The 18,921-nt window shown below is 43.2% G+C and overlaps 1 protein-coding gene across 1 annotated transcript; it reads right to left on the reverse strand.

The window, feature by feature from the left end:
- Nucleotides 1–3,892: 3,892 nt before the first annotated feature.
- On the reverse strand, nucleotides 3,893–8,673 carry mycn (MYCN proto-oncogene, bHLH transcription factor). The gene is made up of 3 exons (XM_082506276.1): nucleotides 8,294–8,673; nucleotides 7,234–7,870; nucleotides 3,893–5,040 (listed from the first exon to the last, which is right to left on the reverse strand). Exons 2-3 carry the CDS (start codon nucleotides 7,847–7,849, stop codon nucleotides 4,241–4,243), a joined length of 1,416 nt encoding a protein of 471 aa, XP_082362402.1. The 5' UTR covers nucleotides 7,850–7,870; nucleotides 8,294–8,673; the 3' UTR covers nucleotides 3,893–4,240.
- Nucleotides 8,674–18,921: the final 10,248 nt, after the last annotated feature.

An 18,921-nucleotide genomic window follows, 5' to 3' on the forward strand; every position in this document is an offset into this window, starting at 1 on the left:
TTTCCTCTTTGTTTTCTTTCTATTGTTGCCACTCTCTCTCTTCCCATCTTGTCTTAATCATTACCTTTTCTTACTTTTTATCGCTCTTTCTTTTTCAGTCTTTCTTAACTGCCCTCCTTCACTTTTGCTTTCTTGTTGTAGGTGCTGTGTTGTGCAGCCAAAGCCGTTTCTTCCTCAGAACGCACTCTTGAAAGGCTATTCATGTATTCTTCAATGACACCCTATTACATTTGTGTGAGAGGCTGTGTGTGTGTGTGTGTGTGTGTGTGTGTGTGTGTGTGTGCGTGTGTGTGAGTGAGAGAGAGAGAGAGAGAGGGAGAGAGGGAGATGCAGAAAGAAAAATAAAGAGAGAGAAAGGTATTCCAGGGGGGCCATGCTACAGTGCCATCTGTATGCAAATCTCCTCAGACTTTGGTAAACTTTGATCAAACACTCAGGCCTTCTTTTCTCTTGCTGTACTCCCTCCCTCTTTTCCTCCCTCCCTCTCTTGCTTAGCTGTCCACTATGTGTTCTGCAATTACTGTAGCTCCACAGCTCTTTGTCACGGCTGCATATTACTCAGCTAGGGCAATGAGTTCCCTGGAGGAACTGCCTCCACCACGCGCACACCTCCATGTTTTCTGCCCCAATACCCCCCGATACCCTCCTTGTTTCAGGCTGTACCTACAATAAGCCCAACACACACCATTTCTGAGCACCTGCGACCGTGCTGGACTCCATAACAGATGGTGACACCCCTTCACCCCCATCCCCTGCCCCTTACACGCATGCACGACACACACAGATAAAGGGGCTCTCGCCATACGGAGCTTATTGTGGCACATGTGTGATGGGCATGCCATTGCGCAGAGCTTGGCCACATTTCATGCACACACACACACACACTTGTGCATGGATACATACGCTATTGTATTCCTACATTTAGGAAGGTTAATATGTTGAATACAGATCTGGTGTCCAACAGCACAATGGAAACGTTGTGGCTAGTCTTAATGGCGGGGGTAATGAAGATCTCAAAGTAGATGACACAAACCCGCAAAATGCCACACCATCTCCTGTGTAGCTTTAATGCACATCCATCAGTGGGGTCTAAGCCCATTAGAGTTGCATCGTGTGTGTGTGTGTGTGTGCCTGTGTGTGTCTGAGCAGTTCAGGCCAGGCAGTCAGCAGGCAGAGAGATAATGGATATTAATCAGGCAAAAGCCATGGCCATATGTCTGTTTAACGCAGAAGATGGCTACTCCCTTCTAAAACAATTAGCCTCATTTTAGAGAGCAGATAGCTTAGCAGGGAGCGTGAATGGCTGTCTGTTGCTCTGTGTTAGCCCTGTCATGGACTGGTGACATGTCAAGGGTGTACCCTTAGTCTCGCCCAAAGTCAGCTGTAATATCCACCCCACTAATGTCAGGTTGGCTAAGTTGTTAAGGGAAAAGGTTGTTAAATTGCAAATGGAACATGTGAGATTCAAGAAGAAGCATGTAAAACAATGCATGAGCATATCTGAGCCAGTCAGGTTTATCTGTATTGGCAGGGGGTTTGGTGCTGAACACTATGAGGTGAAATTAAAGTTAATCTTACCATCTGAACCAAACAACTTCTCTCTGCTGTGATATGTTGTTTTTCTTTTTACCCCCATTTATTTTTCTGCGTTATTGTCTATGAGCTTGTTTTTATCCTATAACCAGACAGGATAAGTCATTAGGCAGATGGTAAGGGGAAGTCCCATGAGAGGACACACACATGCACGCACACACAGGGTCTCCTATCCTGTACGCACACATTTACAGTTAGTATGCACAAAGACACCAGACCCCTGTTATGTAATCCACCAGTGCCACTCCCCCACTGAGAAGCTCAGTGTTGTACTGTCTCAACTCCCAAACAAAGTCATCTGTCTTCATATACCCCTGTCTCTCACATAGGCCTCATACCTTAGGACCATCTTGGTTCTGCAAGTAGCTAAATGACAATTGTGCTTCTGAAAAATTAAACGCCGGAGTGTTCGTTCTAGAAAGGAAGTAATATATCACTTTTGGTGAAAGAGAAACAATCATTGATCATGTTGTCCTATCTATTTTTTTAAAGGGATTACTGCAATTCATCAGCAGTGTGTATTTTATGTTGTATTAGTGCACTTCTCTCTTTCTTATACCCTCTGTGAGCACACTGCTGTGCTAAATGGCTATACAGACCGTGGCAACAGATTTCTCTTTCAGCCATCTCCAGAGAGCGCCTGAACAGGCTCGTGAAAGGCGCATATTTGGGCTAAGGCCCAACACAGGATGCACAGAGGGAAGGAGGAGAGAGAAAAAGGGGAAGAGCAGGTGGGGAGGGGCAAAGCCATGTGGCCTATGTTGGTAAACAGTATCCAGCCTTGTCCTGGCATCGTGGCAGGCAGCGCACAACACCGGAGATATCAGGCGCCGGGGCCACACACAGACCACAACAAAAGGTAGACACACATTTGCATTCATACACACACACACTCGGGCAGAAATACACAGACTACTAACAGACAAATAAAAGCCTCACTCTCGTGTCTGCCACTCAGCAGCTGCTCCAGTTTCCATAGCAACAGCCTGAACAATGTAGTAGGAAGAGCTGCGCTGGTGAGAGAGGAAAATAGAGAGGTGTGTGTGTCTGTGTGTGTGTGTGTGAACTGAAGTGAGTGAGTGTGTAGGTGTGTGTGTGGGTGGGTGTGAGAGGCTATGCAGGGGGAGGTAGCTGCAGGGTGCGGAGACAGAGAGCATTCAGAAGACACTCGCTTTCTTTGTCAGGATGAGTCTTTGAGAGCAGCACAACAAATACAGAAATGTGGAGGCAAACAGGGAAGTAAACAGATTGAGGCAGATATGAAAGGGTGACGAGGTTAAAAAAAAAAAAAATCCACAAAGGCAAAGATGAAGATTTTATGATATCTATTTATTTTTCAAAATGAGGTATTTCAAAGTGCTATGAGTTGCAGCACTAAATGTACATTTTAAATTGAAAAAAAAAAAAACAAACACAAAAAAACAAACATCTTATATCTGTTTACCCAGTTCTATGCACCCGATAGCAAATATAAACAAAAAAAAAAGGAAGAAAGAAAAAAAAGGCCAGGTACATGAGGATAGAACACATTTTCTGTACAAAAGAATTATTTGAGATAGAAGAAAAAATGACGAGATAAAGTGATATCTACCAGGAACTCATTTTCATACGAAAATATAAGTATCAAATTTAGTATGTATCAGGTTCACACTAAAAGCATAAAAGGTGTGTTGAATTAGTAATATAATACAATACAAAGAAAGGGAAGAGAAAGAAAACAATATATTGTTATATTACAAAGTTTCATGACTCTCAAAATTGAGGCCTTACAGTACTTTTAAAGGTATATAAACTTCCAGTCTAAATGTTGGCAGCTTTCTGACATGTGTATATATATATAAAAAAAGAACAAGGACAAACTGTATTACAAAACAAGGCAGATCTGAGTGTATTTTGTCTGTACACTATTGTTATATACAAAAGTGTCGGCTAGCAAGGTGCGCAGTTATACATCCACTGACTTGGTTTGAGCACCAGTGTGAGAAGAGTGAGGGAAAGAGGACCTGTAGTGGCATTGTTTATGTGACACCTCAGTCATCAGTCTTTTCAGTTTTGCAGTGGTGAAGGCAAAGTAAGTGTGCACTTCTTCTTGTACATGAACTCTCCAAGCAAAGTGCCCTCCAACACCCGTCCCTGTGGGAATAACTAGATTCCAGGCTGGTGTCACAGTGAGTACAAAAAAAGTACAAATAGAAATTATATTTTTTCAAAAACAGAAGAAGGGAAGACCAAAAAAAGTGTCCTCTCTCCTTCCTCATGCTTTTTTGTTTTTCGTGTGTGTGTGTGTGTGTGTGTGTGTGTGTGTGTGTGTGTGTGTGTGTGCGTTTTTAATCTTTCTTTAATGTGACTGGATTGAAAAAAAGTAAACCCTAAACATTCTTAACGTCAACAAATGTGCAAAAAAAGTGGCGGCAGTGAAAGTCCGAGCATCCCCCCGCCCCCGGCACCCCGCCCCTCCAAGGTGTGTGTTGACATCTGAACATAAACATCCTCTGAGATGTTGTGTTGGTGTGTGCACGTGTGCAACAAATATGAAGGCCTCTGTGTGCATCTTCTTGTGTATCAGACTTGAGTTGATGCAGAGGGGTGGGGGTGGGGGGGGTCGTCCAGGGTATATTGTGAGTGTTTGTGTTGTAGCACTTGTCTGTTAGCGAGTCCTTGCGTGCTCCAGCCTGCGCATCAGCTGTTGCCTCCGGACCTGGAGCCTTTCTTTCTCTTGCTGGAGCCTCATCTCTTCCGTCTCTAGCGAGTTCACATATTCAGTGGCCTTCTTAAGGATGAGCACCTTCGCCGCCTTCTCATTGTGCGCCAGCTCCGGCACGTGGTCGCGCAGCGTCAGGAAGCTGGATCGCAGGTCGTTGCGGCGCTGGCGCTCCAGGATGTTGTGGTTGCGTCGGCGCTCGCTGTCCTCTGAGTCGGAGCTGCCTCTCGGGCTGCTGTCCCCGCTGGAGCTGCGCTTGCTGCGCACCCCTGATGTGCTGGTGACTGAACTGCAGGATGAGGAGGAAGATGAGGAGGATGAAGAGATGGTTCTGGAAGGAAGGCGCGGGGCATCAGACATCTTTTGCTTCTTTGGAGGCGGGGTTGGGTCATCGTCTGAAGCATAGGGTGAGGGGGCTGCGTAGTTATGTTGCTGCTGGTGGACTGAACTTCTCTTCAAGATGAGCTCCTGAGGAGCCCGGCTGACGAATCGACTCACCACACCGGAACCGGACCCTGAGACAATTCCTTTTGCATCTTGACTTTTGGGGTGTACAGAGATGGTGACAGTGCCTGACGCCATGGGTGATGCCTTGGTGATTGTAGAGCGCCTCTTCTCTACTGTGACTACATCAATCTCCTCCTCATCTTCTTCTTCTTCCTCCTCCTCCTCTTCTTCTTCTTCGTCTTCCTCTTCTTCGTCTTCCTCTTCTTCGTCTTCCTCTTCTTCATCTTCGTCTTCCTCTTCTGAGAAAAGAAAACAACGTGAGTGATTAATTGCTCTGACACAGCACTATTCCATCTGTGTGTGCCAGCAAGTGGCAGGTATACATGTGAGCAAGATCAAGGTGTAGGAGAAAGAATGTTGCTCAATACTGTTTGCACAAGCAGAAACCTCTTAATGCTTAGTGTCAGTCATTTGGTAACTAATCTATTCTGCAGGAATTGACACGTTCAGTGTCAGCGCTGAGCAGACAGGCTGGATTTCTGCATTTCATTCTCCCTCCCTTATTCAAAACTTTCTTAATCTTCTCTGGAGATAAGACAGCTTTAGTCTGGTGCTTTCAGTCTATCGGCACACCTCCACTCACACTGAAAGTGTGCCAGTAGAATCAGATGCATTAAGAACTTAGGTTTAACTCTGACCTCTAAAGTTAAAAGCCTCATTTCCACCTGAGCTCTTGATCTTAATACATGTGCTAATGTTGAGATGAGCAGGTGACCCTTATCATCCACGGGTGCTTTTGGAGGTGACAAGAAGTGACCAACCAGAAGCAGAGCGTGAGACCCCATTAAAATGCCTTTGTTATAATGGCTCCCATTATCAGCTCAGGAGCATCTGAGGAGTGTGGCATTTTACAGCTTATGGTAACCCACTTCAGACACTACTGCACCAGAATGTCTGAACACATGCTGCACACACACACACACACACACACACACACACACACACACACACACACACACACACAGATGTTATTCCTGTCATCACAACAAAGCTGGCCACAGCTGGCTGGATGAGGGGGTGTCCCTGATTTTGCCACATGTGTGGCTGAGATTTAGCTCTTGTTGTTTGAAATTCAGAATGGAACAACTCTTTAATTGAGGTGGAATGGAATATAAAGAGAAGAAAGTCAATTCATCTCTGAGCAGATATTAGTTTCAGTTTGTAAACAGGAAAATGAAGAGGAGCAGTGCCTGACCCTGCTTTTCCTGCGAACTGCTTCTGTTTTTTGTTTGTTTGTTTTTTTAAATGGGGGTCCTCACAGTTTATCTTTTAGGGTCAGTTTCCCCTTAATGTAAAAGTGCAGAAGGCGTGCTGCACAACGAAGAATGGGTCGCTTCAAACGCCAGAAGCGCATCGGGGCGGCAGTGTGCGCTGGACGGTGGGGCGGCAGGCGATCGGATCACCAGCCTTTAAGCTCCAGACCTGGAGGGGCGCCAGGGAGACAGCTGTCGAGATGGAGCGCTTGTTCAAAGCTGTCACCCCCCTCCCACACACACACGCACACACACGCCTAAAAGAAGCTCTCCTCCGTCCTCTTTTATTCGCTGTAGAGGAGGTGTTTGGCAAGGTTGGCTGAGTCTATCCTCTGTGCCAAGCTGGGGGGCTTTGTACTACAGTTCCACAACGAAAACACGCTGATAAGGGCTGGTGTTTGTTTAGGGAACTTATAAAAGACCGGTGATGGAAGTCTTAGTTTTTAAGTACACATAACATTCATTACCCAATCTAAACACATCTAACATTATGATCCTGACACAAATCCCGTATTTCCGTTTTAGACATTATTTCTTGTTTTCTCTTTCTGAGTATTAATTTTAGATATCCCCTCATGTCGGGCGGCAGTTGGCTCAGACTGTCTGTCTCAGACTGTGGAGTAAGTGTCAGTTTGTCACCCACTGTGCGCAAATTGTCCCTCAATTCATGCGTAATGAAAGCGTTCACGGTACCGTGAACCTGACACTTTATCAGCTCATCGCATTATTAAACACCTTTTCATCTCCTCCCACAACCTGGTCTGACTGTGTGTGTGTGTGTGTGTGATGTCTTTTTGTTTTGCTCAGATGCCAGCTGAGTTCAGTAAGTCACAGAATTCCCCATTTTACCGCCATCTGCCGGATGGAGACCTTGTTGATTACATAAACCTCGTTCACTGTGTCACTACTCCACTGCGCGATCGTGTGTGTGTGTGTGTGTGTGTGTGTGTGTGTGTGTGTGTGTGTGTGTGTGTGTGTGTGTGTGTGTGTGTGTTATGTCTAACGAGGTAATCCGATTCTAGACCAGTCATATGAACAATCTGCACTCACTCCGATTTGTTAGGGTAGGGGCTTACAACAAAAACAACAGCAACGACAACAACCAACACAATACTACTACTGATAATAATAATAATAATAATAATAATAATAATAATAACAACGTCTTCAAATCCTTACCAGAGTCACTAGGCGCGCTCCCGTGCACCGTGGATGTTTTAATGGTCCCAGATGAGTCCCTGGTGCTGTTTTTCTTGTTGATCGGGAAAGGGAACACTACTGTGGGGTCCACACACTCTGACATCGAGTTGCGGCTCACCACCTCCTGCGCCTTGACGCACACACTCCTGCTGCCTGCTGTCGCCGTGGAAATAGCTTTGCCGAGTTTCTCCGTAACCACCCGTTCCAGCTTTTCCCTGGCAGAAAAGCCACTCCACATACAGTCCTGGATGATGATGCTGTTGGGATTAGAATCCAAAGCGGAGCCGAACAGATCGTCGGATGCTCCCCATATATCGTCCCCAGGCAGGAGCAGCAGCTCGGATGCCCAGTCCAGTGGGTCCCCTAACCCGAAGCCAAGGGGGTCTGCTTCCAGCGAGGCAGTTGCCGGCTCTCCCGGTAGCGCGGCGCGGCTTGGAGAGAGGGGCGGAGTGGGCAGCAACTCGAATTTCTTCCAGATGTCCTCCCCCGGTGGCGCAGAGTCGGGACCGCAGAAGTAGAAGTCCTCATCCGGATAGAAACACGGTTGTAAGGAGTCAAACTCCAAATCGGAGTTTTTACTTATGATCGCCGGCATTCTATCCCACAATCGAAAAACCTGTGAAGAGACAAAAGATGATTTAGTCCTCAGTGAAAGAGCGTCTCGTCACATTCCTTCTCTCCTCTATCACACCTGAAAACGGCACTGTAGAAAGAGCATGAGCCAAAGCCCACACACAGACCCAGTCTGCTTGACTGAATTCCGCACTAACTCTTTTGTGGGGTTTAAAAACCACAAAAATCTCAGAGGAGAATGTGCGTAAATGTGATCATGACGCACAGGCGGTGCAAAATGACTTTTGACGTACGATTCGCTAAAGACCCCCCAAGAAAAAAGATTAAGAAACAAAAAGCATGCTTACCAAAAAAAATCAATCAATCAAATGACAACAATGAAATCGAGCAGACACTATGTTTTGCCTAAAATGGGAGAGAATAATAACACTCGTACGTTAAGCTGCTGAAGTGTTAAGACACTCACCTTGTCCTGGCTTGGGATGATGTACGAAATAAAAATTTCTCGTATCTCGCAGTCAGTAATACAGAGACCAGAATGTGAGCAGTCATCTACTTTGGGAGCAAACACAGTCCTCTGACACACTTTCTGGATGGCCACAGAGTGTTATACACTCAGTAAAGCGCTAGGAAGCTCCTCCCTCTCAAAGCGGGGGTCGGGCTTTCGTTTTGATGGACGCGGGAGACAGGAGCTTTCTTTCAAGGTGAATGGAGAAAACAGCCTAAACATCGTGAGCAGGAACGAAAGCCGGGGGGGATGAAAAAGGTTAAAGGATGCAAAAGAAAAGTGTAAATGAGAGAGTATTCTCATCATGCATTATTGATACACTCAGACAAACTGTCTTATCTGTTCAATGGGGTGTCATAGGAAACTGAAGCAGAAGCAAAACAAAGTGCAAGCTGGTGTTAGTGAGCTTTACCCCAAGTGTTTTATCTCTGTTTAAAATTAATTAATTGATTATTAATTGAGTTTTTGAGTTGAGAAAACAAAATAAAACAAAAGAAGAAACATTCTGGGATGGAAGTAACAAAAACCAACATAATACATTAATCTTTTATAAAACTCATTTTAGAACAGGGTAAGACTCAGCTTTATAAATGCAATCCATGTGTTTATGTATTTGTTTAAGTTGTTACGAACACGAGTCAGTAATTCAAAATTATGTTAAGAGATGTTTTCCTGCACAGCAAACCCTCCTGGCCGTGTAGCTGTCCTGTAGAGCTCTAAATGCCATCTTCTCTTTTGTCTGTGGACCACCAGCATCTCAGGATGAAAGACAAAGTAGGGCTCACTGCGCCCTCACACGGACACACCCCAAAACAACAGTGGAAACGCGCTCTAACACGACCGAGCGAGCAAGACAAAGACATAAAAACACCAGATCGGGTTTTTTTTCTCTCCGCCAAAATTAAAGACAGAATGCAAGTCGGGAAAAATACCAAACTTCTCCTGGGTTTGAAGGAGGAGCATTTTCAGGGACAACCGGCTGTGCAAGAGAGATTTCAGCTGTCTCCGGGATAAGACAAAATTCAAGAAGAGCTTGTTACGTAACCCCAAGCAGTGGTTGTAGTTGGAGTCATTCCCATTCCCTTTTTAATGACAGCTTTAGGAAGAATGGCGCATCTGTAATTATGCGCACAGGCACAGGCGTACACACACAGTCCTGATACTGACTTGCAGAGAAAACGTTTACAAAGCAGATTCCGGTTCAACGCCAGCTGTGGGCAGGAAGAATGACGGCTTCCAGTTATTTTCAGACAAACAATGGAAGATGATAAAAACAGCATTTAATATTTTGAGATTCTATCCTTTTTTCCTCTTATGAACAATTGATATTAATCATAAACGTGACTGCAATGATATATTTCTTAATGAATAAAAAAAAAATGATGTTTTAAATTTAGAGCTACCAGACATTTCATAACAGAAAAAGTCCATTTTAGTTTATCAACAAACTTTTTTTTTTTTTTGTGAGGGGTTGAGGTTGAGTTCAAAGGACTAAAGCCAGCGAAAAGTGAGAATCTGCAGCTGTTTGGTGTACGGAGTAGTAGGGAGTTTCCTGGGACTTTTTATGCAGCTCCCAGGAACATGGAGAGATGGGGGTTTGGAGTAAGAAACGCCATGAAATCATGGTTCTTGCCAGTTAGATCCTTTTTATTTCTCTCAAACTACTGTTGAGCTTGACCCTTCGGCAGCTTCCTCTGCTGTGAAACAGGGCAGCGAGTGGGAGTGAGAACAGAAGGGAAAGGGTTTTTTTTGTATTTATTTATTTATTTATTGTCCACTGTGGATCAGTTGAGCACAGGAAGCTGTTTACTGCTCCTATGGACCAAAAACAAACAAACTGTCAAAGAAAAGTAATGCTGGTTTCATGGTGTTATGAAGTGTCTTGGCATAGAGTTAAAACACTTGCTGAACCAGATGAGATGAAGAGATGCACACACACATTTCTTTGCATTGAAATTGCCCAGATGTTCTTAAAATGTTATCACCTGTTATTTGAAGTATAACAGAAGAAAGCTATTCTCATTCCCAGCCTAAATAAGATAAAGAGGCAACTCCAGCTCTTTCCCTGAAGTTGTCAACTATAAATTAATGTGTTGCTTAATATGTAGCTCACTAGAATCCATAATTACATAGACAAAAAGACAGATTTGCCAGAGGTGGAAAAATGCTGGAGGAATAATGCTTTCCTTGTTTTTATGACAATTTGCATGCCCAGTGCCCCCTCCCAGCATTCACCACTGGACCGGGACATGGATGGTTAAGCAATTAGGCCAGTTTTGATAAAAGATTCATAAGTCACCCCAGTGGATAGCGCAAATACAAGCATGTTGTGAGTAAATTCTACTGCTTTGACAGGCTGTGTACGGTCAGAGAGCACTCATACGATATTAATATTTGAATTGTGCGCATCAGAATGTGTGTGTGTGATGGCTGCGTACGTGTGTGTTGATTCTTACTGATGTCACATATCATTCAGAGCAAACATTCAGTGATGTAGTGGACTTGAAGATATAGTATACGTGATCACATCACCATGACTTGCAAATATTCACAAGCCTTCCACGGTGTATGTTCTCCTTGAGTGTTTTGGAAATGAAATACAGACTTGTTTACTTATTTAAAACATTGTATACATGTATGTTAGATGTGTATGATTAAAACACATGGTTTATTGACTTTAAGTCCTAATTTAAACTAGGCTTCTGTTTTAAATCACTCCTGCCCGGTGATATTGAAAATCTGTATGTTTCATATGGGTATTTCAGCATGTTTTTGCAAGTATCTACATCTTTAAGGTGTATTTAGAGTCGAGACAGTCGTTTCACAGTGTCATCACTAGAAAATCCTTGTACAAATCCAGCAATTTCAGGTCATAAATTAACCTGTGCTCTGCTCAGTCTGTGTAAGGCATTGAGTCTCTTTTTCTGTAATCGTGTCAGGTTGCACAGTGGCAATCCTCTGCTAAAACAAACCAATTCCAAGAAGAGGCCGTATTTGTTCTCGATCCACACCATTAGATTTCAGCTCCAGCAAGTCCCCCATCCCATAGACCACACCTAAACAGCAGAGCCTACACACCCACCCCTTCCCCCAACACCTTCACATTTACCTAACCCCCCCAAGGTAAAATAGGTGGTAACCTTATCCCTAAGGTCCACCTGAGGAAGCAGTGTCTGAGATCTAGTGGCATCTAGTGGTTAGGGTTACAGACTGCAGCCAGAATGCCCTTCGCTTCACCCTCCCCTCACAAATGTTTTAAGGAAATTTCACTAAAAATGCACACATACACAAACACACACATGCAGGAGACTCTCTTTAGAGCCAGTGTTTGGTTTGCCCATTTTAGGCTACTGTAGAAACAAAGAGGTGCAAAATGTAACGATTCAAGTAAAAGGGCCTGCTACATCTGTAGAGCTAGAATAGATTGGGTGGAGGAACAGCTGGGAGACGATATGGGTATATCAGTATAACAGTCAACTCCAATAAGGCTGATTTTTTTGAATGCCTTCAGAGTTTGATGATCAACCTGCGGAAACTGTATTTAACAAATATAAACTCATTTAAAGGTTTTGGCTCTTGATGTAACTTTGAGCTTTGGTGCTTTTTTTTTTTTTTACAGATTTCTCTTTAGTGTGTGTGTGTCCAGAAGTCAGGATGTAAAAAGCAACTTAGCTAAGTCCCCAAAAGAAACATAAGGCTGCAACATGCCCTTTTTCAAATGCCTAGCAGTGAAACAGCCAATCACAGCCATTTACCAATAGCTTGATCTAGGAAAGTACTAACCCCTTTCTTATTGCTTATAGCAATCGATCCCCCTGCACACTGCACCTTTAACAGAAACCTTCACAGAAATCCAACCGCTTCAGTCTCATTTGAAGTTACTGATTCACCCTTTTTTTCTTTATTTCTTGGCACTGGTTCAAGAGGACAGTGTAATATATAATTTATGCTTTATGAGTTTTTAATCCTCTTTAGAGTCAAGCTAGCATGCAGTTTAAGGCCAGCCAAATGTCATGCATGGACACCGTGGTTGATTTTCTGTTAAGGAGCACGCGTGTCTCTTCCAAAAGTCCTGAGTGGAATCTGACCGTTCACATGCAGCAGATGATGATTCAGGTTAAAGGAAGCCTTTTATTTTTAATGCTGCCGCCAGTTATGACTTCACCAGGATTTTGTAAGACACTTAACTTTGTAAGGGAAAGAAGGAGCGAGTTGCAACAAAGCCCTGAGGAATTTCTATGAGATTTCTATTGCCATTCCTCGGTGAAAAACCCCGCCAAAAACATTTTTCGACCATTAGAAAGCCATATAAACCAATATGACAGATATGCTTGGAAAAATGTTTGTTTTCCCATGTCTATTTTTGGTCCTTGTTTTCCCATCAGGACTATTTTGGGAAGAATAAACTTGCTGAGGAAGTAGTTTGGCCTTTAGATATTACATTTTGAGAGTGCCAAACGTGTGCCTGTGTGAAGAAGTGTCTTGTTAGATCTTGCCCTCAAACTGTGTCTTAAGTATGCCTACAGGTCTACCTGTGCAATTAAACTCGGCACATCACATGATTCATGAAGCATGTAAACATCACTTTTTCCACTTGAGTAATGCTTCTGAATATTATTTTCAGGTTTTCTACTGCAATCTATTCCACCCAGGTTAATGCTTCCTTTGTCGTGCTCCGAGATCCTTGAAGGTGCGAGAGAATACAACAGCACACTGACCCCCTGGGAGACATTTCCACGTAAAGTCTAGAAAGCCACAGAAAATATTTTGCAACATAAAAGCAAATTTGCATGACTATGTTTCAAAAGCAAAGCCATTGTAACTACAGGTAATGTCATCATATCTCAGTGTGAGAAAAGATACAGCTTGGCTTCATTGAAGGTTGCTGCCAGGGGAGTACAGAAACACATCAACTGTTAGGATCTTTACTTGCCAGTGTCAGCTCAGGAATGCATAAAAAGATGTCATGCAAATGATGAGCAGGCATCCAGCCACAGTGTGGGAGCTTATTCAGAGATAAAGTGATATGAGTATCTACTTTTTTTGTTTGGGTTTTCACCTTTTTTTGATGATGTTAAAGAAAAAGATTTCAAAAGGTGTTTGCACTGAGGAACAATCCCATTGTGAAAGTGGGACCAGATGTTACCTACATCGTAGATCTCCCGTATCAGGGAGTTGTTTATTTATTCATTAAATCGATCAGTTCTGGTTTTCAACAGTTCCCATAAAGCGTAAAATAGGATGCAGAATTGGGTGTAATTGTCCATCGCTGTTGTGGCATGGATCACATTGCAAGTTATGGATCAAGTCGCGACCGTAAACCAAACTCCAGGCCTCCCAACGATGCACAATTGGAAATCAATATGAGATAAATTAACAGCATGGGTCACGCTAATGTGATCCACTGAGTCTGATCTGATCTTTTCACAGAAAGGTGGAAAATTTATCCATCACTCCATCACTTGGACACTATCACAGGGAAAACGCGCGCCCACGGCCCCGCTGCACCTATTTACACAAAGCTCGCCAGACACAGCCTGGGAGCAGGGCTTAGCCGTTTAAAGTGGTGAGTGTAAATTCAGTTTTGCCTTGACAGCTTTATAGGCCCATTGTTGCTCTCTTGTGGAAAAAAGGGAGGATTTTGGTGTGTTTGTGGAGCTGTGAATCAGGGGAAGGAAGCCTTATTTAACTGATATTGGTGTGGGTATCAGTCACACGCACACAGAAAAACCACAGACTGTTAAATAAACTCCAGTCTGATAAGAAAAGCCATACAATAAGCAACTCTCCGATGCCTGCTCATTAGAAAGAGAGAATGGCCACCTGACTCAGCAGTGTCTTTCAGCTCGTTGTTGTGTTTTTAGACAGCAGTGTCACTGTTTTAGTTCATTCTGAGCATTCTCATCGGGGTACATTTGGCTGTAGCACACACCTGTTTTTTTGGAAAGAGCTGGACAAACATGGACCACCTGCTTAGGACAGACACATTTAGAAACTAAGTAGTGAGCTTCTTAGAGACACCCCAATAAATTCCAGTGGAGAATAATCCGTATGTAATGAATATGCAGATATTTGTAAGATGACAAGATTTGTTTCTGGTTTTTGTTTCTCTTCCAAATACTGTTGACCAATCACATCTGAGCAGTCTTTGGTTGCATGCAATTAAGCAGTCCACGTGAAGAGCAAAAGAGGGAACGTATACAAAAATGCATTCTTAAAACCAGTGACAATCATCTGACAACAATTTCGGTTCTTATTTGTTTCTTTTTCGAATTCATCAGCTTCTTAAAGAGTGTCCAGCAGATTAGACTGGAATGAATGACAAACGTCCGGTTCCCAGATGAGTTGGACAAAATCACACCTCCAATTGAACTTTAATAATGTTTGCTATCTCCCGAATATGCAAACAGGCGGCTGTTTCAAATACGTTTACCACAAACACTCTCAGTGCGGTGTTTACACCTGCTTTCTGCTTCTCTTACTATTAAAAAGGTTAAGGTTGCTGCCAGAATTCAACCCAAAATACCTCAGATTCACCACTCTCATTTTCATTTTGTGCACATCCTACAAATACAAATATAAACAAATATATCCTACAAATATAAACTTTCCTTCTTCAGTTTTTTGCAGCAGCAACCACAATAGCCTTGTTTAACACAGCATTTCAACACAGGCTATCTTAAAACATTAACGGATCTTGTTTTGTGTGCTAACAAATCAGCAGTACACGTGCTGAAAGTGACATTCATGACTGCGGGTGACCTCCACTGACTGGTTAGTGCAGCTGTTGCTTAGTTTTGATAGCGGGACAGATAAGGCATTATGCATTTGTGTAATGATAACATTACCAGCTTGACTGTGACTCAAGATAAACGGTCATGTGGGTTTTGAAGGGGGAAATGGAGCTAGATAGCTTTACGCTAAGTGACTTGTTTATTGATGAACACCGATGGAGACAGCGATATCAAAAGTTTTTGTTTGGATTTGTCTTTACCTCACACATGCAAGCACTGCATGTTCCCTAACACCACCCTCATGTCTATGAACAGGTATTAAAATCTTTCACTTCCCCTCCATATTATGTATATTCATAAACAGATAATCTGCACAGTACCAGCTCTTGGCCCCAGTGAACCTGGGAAAGCTCTGATGGAGGTCAATGAGCTCTTTTTAGCATCCCCCCCTCCTCCTCGGCCCGTCTTTATCTCCTTGCGTTTGTTTTGATCCTCAGGGGTCATTAGCAAGACTAAATGTTTGTCTGCTCACAAAGGGAGATGGTTAATATGTTTCAACGCATCCATTTGTCAGGCTTCTTGCCTCTTGCTGCACAGTGTGTGAAAGGAGAGCTTAGCATCTCAACTGGCATTTCAAGACTTGCAAGCATTTCAACACCTCCGGCAGGAGAGGCCCACAGTGCGTCTGCGTGTGTGTTCACATGTGAACATTTGTTTATGCACGTATGTGCGTGTCTAAATACATTCCTCCTCGAGGGTTGGGTTCCCAGCCTCCTGGTCTATATATCACCCTTGAGATCATCAATGTGCAGTTTGAAGAGACTGAAAAAAACCGAGAACTTTTTGCTTCCTGCAGACATGATCCATCCTGTCGGTCTGCTCTAGTCAGATTAGTGTGACTTACGAGAATTAGGAAGGGGTTGAGCAGAAGAGAGAAAATGAAGAAAGGAGAAGAAGAAAGACAAAAAAGAGAAGAGAAGAAAGAAGAATTATTTGCTCGCAAAGGCAAGCAAAGGAAACCAATGTAATAAATTTTAAGTGAATGGTTGTGTTGACAGGAAGTAGTGTCGTTAGCACCGTTTTAATGATATCATTGGTGATTTGTTGAACTCTGGCCTAAACAGGAAGTCGGCCGTCCAGAAAAATGTCTGTGCTAGCAACGTCCAGCTATCAGTGGGCAAAGGATCCATTTGTCTCTGCGATGAGTGATTCTTTCCTCCTGTGCTGGACCCTTCGACAGTATTCACAGCTCATAATTTTAACCACCAAATGTTAGGTCTGTTGAACTGCCACCACACTAAGACACATAAGGTAAGAATATTGAACGATACATTATGATAAATTATTTGGTAAAACTGAAAATTAAAACTGCATAATTGAAGCTATAATGAAATGTAGTAGAGATGCACAGTCTGGAAAAACCTATAAATGCATGAATGTCTAATGATTACATTACATACAGTAACTGGCCACTTCATTAGTTACATCCATTCATCAACTGATTGACAAAATCTTCAAATAAAAAAAATGCATTAGCTATCTAATGCATTGAGGCATGTAGACATGGTCAAGGCAACCTGCTAAAGTTCCAACCGAGGATCAAGATTAGGAAGAAAGGGGAGTTTAGTGACTTTGAATGTGGTATGGTATATGCCAGACAGGCTAGTTGGAGTATTTCAGAAACTGCTCCTCTACTGGGATTTTCACACAAACAACCATCACCAGGATTTACATGAATGATCCAAAAAAGAGAAAATATCCAGTGACAGCTCTCTGGGTAAAAATGCCTTGTTGGTCCCAGAGGTCCAAGGAGACTGGCCAGACTGCTTCAATCTGATAATGAGGTGACTCATAAAATCCACTTGTTACAACCAAGGATTGCAGAATGCACAGCATGCGAAACCCTGAAGCAGATGTGCTAAAGCAGCGGTCCCCAATCTTTTTTGCGCCACGGACCGGTTTATGCCCGACAATATTTTCACGGACCGGCCTTTAAGGTGTCACGGATAAATACAACAAAATAAAACTAGTACCGGTACCGAAAAAAAGAAGATTTATTCATAACACACGTGAAAACACCCAGGAAAACCGAGTGAACGATAAAAACGGTAACAAAATGACGCTGAAAATCAATAAAAACCCTGAAAACCATACATTTCACACCTGAGCCTCAACTCAAGACCGGTACCGGTCCGAGGCCCGGGGGTTGGGGACCGCTGTGCTACAGCACCAGAAGATCACACCAGGTGCCATTCCTGTAAGCTAAGAACACAACACTGAGGCTACAATTTACAACAGAAGACAAGAGAAGATTAAAGAAACTTGCCTACTCAGATCAGTCTCAGTTGTGCTGCAATATTTGGATGGTATGGTGAGGATTTTAAGCAATATTAAAGCTTGTATCCTGCCTTGTCTCAACAGTTCAGCCAGCTACTGCCAGTAATGGCGTGTGGGTATATTTTCTTGGCATATTTTGGGTTCTTTTAGTACCAGCTGAGCACAAGCATTTTTTAAATATCTCAGCCTACCTAACCGTGCCCATCCCTTTTTAACCACAGTGTGCCCATCTTTTAATACATACTTTCAGCAGGCTAATGTGCCATGTATTGGACTAAAAACTGGTTATGCCTAATGTATGAAATACAATAAGAGTAGCATATACCAGTAGCATGTGTACGGTATGGAATAAGCGTGTGTTTAAGCGCCTCGTTGCTAAACGGCAGCTATTTCCTAATGAGATGTAAATGACTGTAGGAGGTGGTCCCCCACTCACTCAGTGGGACGCCTTTCCACTTTTGAAGTCCTGATTTTGGGGGTCTAGGCGTTGTCATAGTGATGCTCCCACTGACGGTCCCCGATGGTCTCTAGAGAATTGGCTTCGGTTGGAGTATTGACAGGCATGTGGCAGCTTTGGTTTATTTCTTCTCTTTTCCTCTCCTCCCCTCACTCTCACATCATCCTCCCTTAAGCTTTTAATATGAAAGCATGCCTGGCACACAAAAATGATTGTTGTAAGCAACAAAAAATGTCAATTCCCGTTGGCATTAGACACTTAGATTAAAAATGTGCAATGTATGCAAAGCACATTATATATAGAGGCTTTGTTTGCATGATGTGTTTTGAAGTTTATGAAGTTTGAAATGAAAGCTGGGGATATAAATACCTCACGTGAGGAAAAAGAACAGAAGAGCATTAGTATGTAGCTCCCAGTTGCACATTTCTTTCTTTCTGTGCATTCAGTGACTTTGAGTCTCCTCACAAAGGACAGTTGCGCTGCAGGAAAATGAACGTAGAGGGCATCGAGTTCAGTTTGACCACCAACAAGGTAATATGCCAGACATACCATGCTGTTCCATCTGTTCATGGTTTAGTGCGCATGGAAATTAAAGGCATGCCACCTGCTGGAATGCAATGCTCATTTGTTTATATGACACATGGATGTTACGCACAGAAATGCACATACTATAAGAAATGGACAGAAACACACTGTGAGATGAACAAGTGGCAGACATAATCAGAGAAAGAGATAATGGGATGATTAATATTCAAGATTCAGGGACACTGTGTTACCACTACAACCCACTGACCCATCAGATCGCCCTGTCTTGTCATCATTGATCATCCTTTGCTGTCAATTGATGTGATTGTGTTGGAACGGAAGGTCTTTGCGGATGAATTCCTGACAGGCACCAGTAGCCTACAGGCCTGTGACCTTTATGCCCTCCACAAGGTCAAGAGCCTCACCCTTCCCTTCTAAAAAAAACTTTCTCGACAGCCTTCCCCCCTTCCTCCATCTTTTCTGACTTCCATCATGTGATTCACTAATCAATTAAGCTGCATTTTTGTGTGAGG

Source organism: Aulonocara stuartgranti (assembly GCF_965226115.1).
Source record: "Aulonocara stuartgranti genome assembly, chromosome: 15".
NCBI lineage: Eukaryota > Metazoa > Chordata > Actinopteri > Cichliformes > Cichlidae > Aulonocara > Aulonocara stuartgranti.

Bases quoted from the DNA above. Each gene is read 5' to 3' on its own strand.
- mycn (XM_082506276.1), bottom strand. From the start codon at position 7,849: ATGCCGGCGATCATAAGTAAAAACTCCGATTTGGAGTTTGACTCCTTA. The intron at 5,041-7,233 runs GTAAGGATTTGA...TTCTTTTCTCAG, and splicing joins GAGCGCGCCTAGTGACTCTG to AAGAGGAAGACGAAGATGAA.